We start from the raw sequence: 8,353 nt of genomic DNA on the forward strand, positions 1-8,353 counted from the left end.
TTTTGGCGTAGTGAAGAAGCCGCTCTTCATGTATTCCATTGCCATTTAATTGTTTATTAACACGTTGTCCCTCCCCAGCCAGAATTCTGACTCCCTTGAAAATATGGATACTGTCTATCCCTCTCAGTCATCCCAACTCTCAGCAAAGTATCTGGCACATAGTAGGTACTTGCTGAATGTTCATTGAGTAAATGATCCGGTTGTATAGGTGCACAGCCACTTTTCTGGCTCTGCCACCAGTGTAGGTACCTGCTAATGAAATGTCAGCAGCCAGTGTGCACCCCCTTGGTCCTTTCCTGAGAGTGACCTGTGTGGCCTGCAGGAGAGGGAGCAAGACAGAATGGAATGGGAGGGGCTTTTGCTGCGTTCTCGGTTTCCTTAGCCATCACACAAGAGTTGGCAGCTGGGTTTCTTGCCAGGATCATTGGACTCAGATGTTTAGCTTCCCTCGGTCAGTCGTTCATGTTCACAACTGGTGCTCAGCTCCACCTGCTGTGCACCACGTGTAAAGGGGCTCCCCTTGGCACCACGCTTTCCTCCTTTGAACATTCCCGTTGCCATAAATAAGTGTGAAAGGATATATTAGTATTTTATAGGTGCATATAAAATATGTTGATTTATTTCAAATTCATTAAAATCGTAAATAAAATAATTAAAATGGCAAAGAAAAGCTCAAGCAGTGTAAAAGTATAAATATAAAACAGTCATAGTCTATTCTTTTCCTCCCCTTTGGTGAACTTCCCGAGTAGTTCTGCAAGATGGAATTCCTAGAGGTGGAATTAATGGTCAAGGATGGACACATTTATGTTTTTGATAGGTGCTACCCAAGTGTCCTTCAGAATGTACACAGCATGTGACATTTTCAGGAGTGGGGTATGGGAGTGCCTGTTTGTCTAGACCTCACCAACATGTGAAATAGTCTCCCTCTAAAATTTTTGCCTGTCCAATGAGTAAAAAAAATGATCTCTTTTGTATTAGCAGTTTCCTGATTGCTAATTGATCATCTTTTCATATATTCATATGTTTCATATGGCTATTTGTATTTCTTCTGTGAACTGCCTGTTCAGATTCTTTGCTCATGTTTGTAATGAACTGTTTTTTTTCTTTTTGATTTAATTACATTTAATCCATTTCCCCAGATTATAGAAGAGTAATATGTATTCATTGAATTAAGTGGAAAATACAGAAAAGTATAAAGAAACATGCCAGTATTATTCCACCACCCACAGATCCCCACTGCTGACATTTTGTATCGTAGGTGATTTCACATCATACATGAATTCCTCATCTAATGCTGATGCTGTTGTTATTGTTTGTAATATTGAGAAAAGCAATTCATTGTATATGGTGAAAAACTATCAGTGTCTGGTAAATGTAGTACTATAAGAAGTAATAAGTAATTTTCCCATCTTAGAGGCAATCACCATGAACACTTTGTGTATCCTTTTAGAAACTGCAAGCACATACATATTTTATCTGTTCCTTTTTTCCACACAGTGGGATATACATGGTTACATACCTTCCTTTCTCTTCTTTTTTTTTTTTTTTTTTTTTTTTTTTTTTTTGGTACGTGGGCCTCTCACTGTTGTGGCCTCTCCCGTTGCGGAGCACAGGCTCCAGATGCACAGGCTCAGCGGCCATGGCTCACGGGGTCAGCTGCTCCGCGGCATGTGGGATCTTCCCGGACCGGGGCACGAACCCGTGTCCCCTGCATTGGCAGGCGGACTCTCAACCACTGCGCCACCAGGGAAGCCCCTCCTTTTTCTTCTTATACACAGCTTTTAAGCATATCTCTATATTAGCAGGTGAAGACATATCTTACACTTTCAACGCCAGTGTAATATTTCATATATGTATGTACTGCAGTTTGTTTAACCAGTGTATTGCTTTTACAAGCAAAGCTGCAGTGAACATCTGTGTACACTCCTCTGTGCTCACATGGGCAAATAACTATATCCAGGAGGATGAATTCTAGAAGCAGAGTTGCTAAATCAAAGGATTTGTATAATTAAAATTGGTATCTCTCGCCAAATATAGCACTTGTACTAATTACACTCCCACAGTATGTTTGAGAGATTCCAGTTTTCCCTTATCCTTGACAAGCAGTGTACAGCTCAAAGATTTTTTTTAAATTAAATTAATTTACTTATTTTTTTTTATTGGGGTATAATTGTTTTACAATGTTGTGTTAGTTTCTGCTGTACAGCGAATTGGAGTTCCCTGTGCTACACAGCAGATTCTCATTAGTTGTCTATTTTATACATATTAGTGTATATATATGTCAGTCCCAATCTCCCAATACATCCCACTCCTCCTTTCTCCCCTTGGTGTCCATATGTCTGTTCTCTACATCTGTGTCTCTATCTCTGCCTTGCAAACTGGTTCGTCTGTACCATTTTTCTAGATTCCACATATATGTGTTAATATATGATATTTGTTTTTCTCTTTCTGGCTTATTTCACTCTGTATGACAGTCTCTAGGTCCATCCCCGTCTGTACAAATGACCCAATTTCGTTCCTTTTAATGGCTGAGTGATATTCCATTGTATATATGTACCACATCTTCTTTATCCATTCACCTGTCAGTGGACATTTAGGTTGCTTCCATGACCTGGCTATTATAAATAGTGCTGCATTGAACATTGGGGTACATGTGTCTTTTTGAATTGTGGTTTTCTCTGGGTATATGCCCAGTAGTGGGATTGCTGGGTCATATGGTAATTCTGTTTTTAGTTTTTTAAGGAACCTCCATACTGTTCTCCGTAGTGGCTCTATCAATTTACATTCCCACCAGCAGTGCAAGAGGCTTCCCTTTTCTCCACACCCTCTCTGGCATTTATTGTTTGTAGATTTTTTCATGATGGGCATTCTAACCTGTGTGAGGTGATACCTCATTGTAGTTTTGATTTGCATTTCTCTAATTATTAGTAATGTTGCAGCTCAAAGTTTTTGAACTTCAGTAATAATGATGTGTTTTACACATCAAATAGAAAATAAATTTGTATTTCTTGAATTATTAATAAGATTGAGCATCTTTTAATGAGTTTATAGTTCATTGATAACTATTTTCATGTGAACTTCTTGTTCTTATGCATGGTTCATTTTTCTTTTAGAGTTGTTTTTTTCCTCATTGATTTCTAAGTACTACTTATACCTTAAGATATTCCTTTGTTGAATGTGTTGAAAATATTTTTCCTAGTTTGTCATTTTGTCTGTGACTTTTGTATGCTTCGTTTTTCCTTGTAGAAAGATTTTAATTTTTATGTAGATAAATGTTTTTTCTGTTTTGGATTTTTGAATTTTGTGTCTTGGTTAGGAATTCCCCTCTCAAAAATGATACAGAAAATATCTCACTTTTTTTTTTATGGTACTCTTATGGTTTCTTTTTTCTTTGTGAAAAAATTTTAAATACAGAAAAATTCAGAAAATATTAAACTTCTATGAAACCATCAATCCAGAATGAACAAACCATTTATGAAAATTTTAACTTACTGTTAAATCTTTGACCTATATGGTGTCAATTTTGATGTGAGGAGTGAGGTTAGGATCCAGCTTTATTTTTTCCTTTTAGCTAACCCATTCTCCCAATGCCATTTAGTAATTAATCCATCATTTTCCCATCCTTTGAAATGCTGGGTTGGGGTTATTAACCCATTGTTGTAGATTGCAGATGTTGTCTGTCCATCTGTCTTTTCCTTTTACCCTTGGTTTTCACCCTGCAGCAGTCAGATTGGGTCCTTTTTATACTTTACACATGACATTGCGTTTAAAAGCCTGACGAGAGAGAGGCATGGACATATATACACTACCAAACGTAAGGTAGATAGCTAGTGGGAAGCAGCCACATAGCACAGGGAGATCAGCTTGGTGCTTCATGACCGCCTGGAGGGGTGGGATAGGGAGGGTGGGAGGGAGGGAGACGCAAGAGGGAAGAGATATGGGAACATATGTATATATATAACTGACTCATTTTGTTGTAAAGCAGAAACTAACACACCATTGTAAAGCAATTATACTCCAATAAAGATGTTAAAAAAAAAAAAAGCCTGACGAACTTTGCTTTACAGATACCAAGTGTCTTGGTCCTTCATCAACAGATGGTGACAGGGCTGAGTCTAGAAGCTCGGTGCTCTGACTCCCAGGTAGTGATATTTGGGCTGCATTGCTGACTTCAGTCTGAGAGCAGTAGCTTGGCACGAGGAATGGACTCAGTGAATCTGGAGCCTATGGGCCAGGAACCTTTGGATTGAGAGGAGACAAGCGTCTTCAGGAATGACCCTAGTTCTCACTCTCAGGGATTGCTTTTACCTCAGGCTGGAAGTGGCTCTCACAGAGACCCCCAATGATTTCGGGCGCCATAGTAAACAGGTGGGTGTATCCTCATCTTCCGATTCTGTTCCCCCTCTTCTCAGAGAACAACATGGAAGCCAAGTTCCTGGGAAATGCACCCTGTGGCCACTACAAGTTCAAGTTCCCCCAGGCAATGCGGACAGAGAGCAGCCTCGGGGCCAAAATATTCTTCTTCAAAGCACTGCTGCTAACTGGAGACTTTTTCGAGGCTGGGAAGAAGGGCCATCATGTGTGGGTCAGTAAGGAGGAGCTGGGTGACTATTTGAAACCAAAATACCTGGCCCAGGTTAGGAGGTTTCTCTTGGACCTCTGATGGACAATGCCCAGACAGGTCTGCAATCGGGCCTCAGGACGTTGGGTTGCCTCTTCTCTGTAGGGAATATCAAGCAGCAAACTAAATTCTGAGAAATAAACAAGTTTATCATTGTGTGGGTCTCTGTTGATTTGTTCTTTGAGGACTACTGGCTTCTTTCTGTCAAGAGAGAACTGTCTTTTAGGGTGCCTTTCCCTTTTTTTCCCATGCTCATAATTGAGTAGGATTGTATTACTTTGTAGTGAATCAACTGGCTTCATGGACCCAGGAAGAAAGAATGGAAGGAAGTGAATCAACCTTCTAAAAAGACTTGAGTTCTGTGAAAGCTTCTAGGCCCCTGAAAAAAAAAAAACTACTGCTATGTAGTTTCCATTTTCTGTTTTGTATTTCTCTCCCTTTCTACTTGATATGAGAATGTATCAGTCTAGCCTAGGAAATGATTCCTTCCTTGTTTGCTTTGCTTTGCTTTCCTTCCCTTCCCTTCCCTTTCCCTTCCTCCCTCCTTGTCTCCCTTCCTATTTTCATTCATTCTTTTTTTTTAAAGCATTTTATATTTAAACAGAATATAATCACTTCTTACATGTTTTGAAACAGTCATGTGAAATAAGCAGGGTCAGCCTGTTATCTCCCATTTTAGAAAAGGTGGGTGGGTATCGTGGCCAGGTGTGATTGGTTGAGAGTCTTACTGCAGGTCACTGATAGTGCAGGAGGAGACTGCTGATCCCTTGCCTCTGGGTCGGGGCTCTTGACCCCTCACCAGGTTGCTTGGGTCACCGCTGGGCCCAGTGCCTGGCACAATGGAGAGCACTCAGTGAGCATTTGCTAAAATGAGGGGAAGGGAGGGAGGGTCTCAGGCATGCTTCTTTCTGCCCAGAATAGTGGTTCCAGTAGCAAGACTGCAGTCCTGGATCCTATCAAACTTCCTGGTTTCCTCTCAGAGGCCTTCTGGGTTAAACAGTCTGGCCTCTAGCAAATTAATTGCACACAAGAGGGAGTCCTTGGAACCTCTGATTTATAACCAGTTGGTCAGAAGCACAAGTGACCACTTGGACTTGTGGCTGACACCTAAGGGGGGAGAGGAGGAGCCTGGTAGGATGGAGCCCTTAACCTGTGGGAGCCGATGCTTTCTTCAGGTAGATAGTATCAAAATTGAGTTGAATTGTAGGACATCTAGCTGGTGTCACAGAATTGCTTGGTATGGAGTTGATACCAGAATCTTAATGGCCATTCATAAGATGGTCTGTTTTGTTGCAGGGTTGTTTCTTTAAAGGGAAATAGCATATATAAAATTGGTAAGTAGAGAAATGGTGTCAGGATAACCTGGAATTAGGTTGCTTCCTGTGAGGTTTTCCCCAGACTTTAATATTTGAAGAGATCAGGGAAAGGATAGAATACCTTAAGAAAAAAGCTGAAAATTGTGTAGAAGTGACTTTATTGCAAGTAGTGGCTAGTTTAGTAGCTTCAAGACCCACCACTAGCTTTTCCACTATGTTAGGCTGTCTGGGGAAACTGAGTGGAAAGGAAGACCACTGCCCACCCCCGCAATCCTGCTTTGTTTTACAAAACTGATGAAGAAGGCTCTGTCCTGGATCACATTTTTGATTTTGATGGAACTAGTCTCTGCTAGGACCTGCATCTCAAAGACCCTACATCTCAGGAAGAAAAGAACCCTAGGATTTCAGGCTGTAAGGGACCAGTGTACATGCCAGTGGAGGTTTAACTGTGTTAGCATCATGTGGGGCTGGATTCTGTTTTGTTAGCACCCTGGCTACAAAATTCTGGAAGTTTTGAGTGGTCTGCCCCAATCCCCTTTCCCCAGATGCCCTGTTATTTGGGGAGTGTGATTTTGCAGAATGCAAGTGTTTTTTGGCATTATAGTAGAAATGACCGCATATGCTGAGTGCCAGCCTGAATTGTCCATTGGCTGCCAAGCATAACCAAAAAACTATTTCTAGTGTGTCCTTGGGGGAAAGATTGCCATGGAACAAAGTAAAAGGTGATGATCTCTGTATTTTAAGGGATGTCCTTAAAACAGTGAGAGGAGGAAGGAATATTGTGTGTGATGTGGGTGTTAGGAGTTGCAATTTGAGGTGTGTTTGTGTGCTCTAAGAGAAATGCTGCTGCTGCTGCTGCTGCTGCTGTGTGTGTGTGTGTGTGTGTGTGTGTGTGTGTGTGTGTAACCTGAAAAACAGACCATCTCACTAGAAGTCTCCAGAAGTTTAGCCCTCACCTGGTCATTTTCTTCCCCAATGATTTCCAGTCACTTGTTTTTCCCCTTTGCGGGGACTATGGAGAAAATATCACTTTTATAAACTTGTTTTCCTGATAACAGATCCTCAAGAGTCACCTCCTGCTGGGCCATTTCTGCACCTTGAACATGTCTCTACACGTAGCACTTGATAGGACAATGGTCTGGCTCCCACACCTAAGTGAACTTCCAAATCCTAGGGCAGGGCCTGCCTCACAGCCATACACAGACATATTCAAGTGAATCAGCTTCTTTCCCTGTGAGTGCTGAACTTGGAAATCAGAAAACCTGGGTTTGAATTTGTTTTATGACCTTAGGCAAATTACACCTACTGTCACTATTTACAACAGTGGAATGACCCCTGAGTGCCAGGTACTGGGGCTGGAGCCTGTAACTACAATGTGCATTTCTATTTAAAACAGCAGGGCAAGCATTGTTATTCCTATTTTATAGATGAGAAAATAAACTCAAAGAGGTTAGTTAACTTGCTTAGGGTTACTCTCTAGTAATTTGAACCCAGATCTGTGTACAAAACTAGCCCTTACTTAATTTTTGTTATCTGTAAGATGAAGATGGAACTGTTTCTCAGGTAATGTGATAATTTATGTAAGAGTACTTAGTACCATGCATGGCTTATTATAAACACTCAGTAAATGTTTCCCTCCTTCTGACATATTTAGGCTGCTAAATTCTCCGGAGTTCAGCTGTATCATCTTTAGCTCTTGCAACTCCCATTCTCACCTTTTCCAGGTTATACATGTGACAGCCAAGCATTTCTGACCCATTTGGAGAGGAACATGGGTAATTTGGACATTGATGGATTCCATCAGCCCATCTCAGAGTGAGTGGATGGCAGGTCAGTCCCATAACCACATCCATCTGGCTGGGCATCATTCCCACCCTGGGCTAAGAAATCCAGAGCTAATGTTAGGCACAGGCTTGGGAGTACTAAAACCAGAATGGACTGGCTGACCCATTCCGTTACCCCAGCAGGGGGAAAAGGAGCACAGTGGAAGGGTCAGCAACCCAATTATTAAGAGCTCACAGGTCTCTAAGCTGCAAGCGCACACAGCAAGTTAAAGCCTGTTTGCCTGCAATCTTAGGGTAGTCTCGGCCCCCCGCCCTTCTCTGCTTTATTTCCTAGAAGCCTGGATTATAGCCAGTCACTTCAGGCCATCACTCACTTCCCACCTGCCTTGGAATGTCAGTGCTTAAACCACAGGACATGAAGGAGGAAACTGTTCCTGTCCTTGCTCCCAGAAGTATCTAGAATAGGTGCCTCTGTAAAGACTCAGGGATGGGTCCAGACAGTGAGTCACTGCTGCAGCTGAGGGGCTGGCACTGGGAGGGGAGGCCATTGCTAGCCCACAGCAAGGAACACACACACACACACACTCTCTCTCTCTCTCTCTCTCTCTCTCTCTCTCTCTCTCTCTCTCTCT

At 41.8% G+C, this 8,353-nt stretch overlaps 1 protein-coding gene across 1 annotated transcript in view; it reads left to right on the forward strand.

The window, feature by feature from the left end:
- MRPL46 (mitochondrial ribosomal protein L46) overlaps window positions 1-4,663 on the forward strand; it is a 10,979-nt gene extending 6,316 nt beyond the window's left edge. Inside the window, exon 4 of the mRNA XM_007446069.1 lies at window positions 4,413-4,663. Within this exon, the coding sequence (XP_007446131.1) occupies window positions 4,413-4,663 (251 nt within the window). The remainder of the gene's footprint in view (window positions 1-4,412) is intronic.
- The last annotated feature ends 3,690 nt before the right edge of the window (window positions 4,664-8,353 follow it).

This window comes from Lipotes vexillifer, unplaced genomic scaffold, assembly GCF_000442215.2.
Source record: "Lipotes vexillifer unplaced genomic scaffold, Lipotes_vexillifer_v1.1 scaffold2079, whole genome shotgun sequence".
In the NCBI taxonomy this organism is placed as follows: domain Eukaryota; kingdom Metazoa; phylum Chordata; class Mammalia; order Artiodactyla; family Lipotidae; genus Lipotes; species Lipotes vexillifer.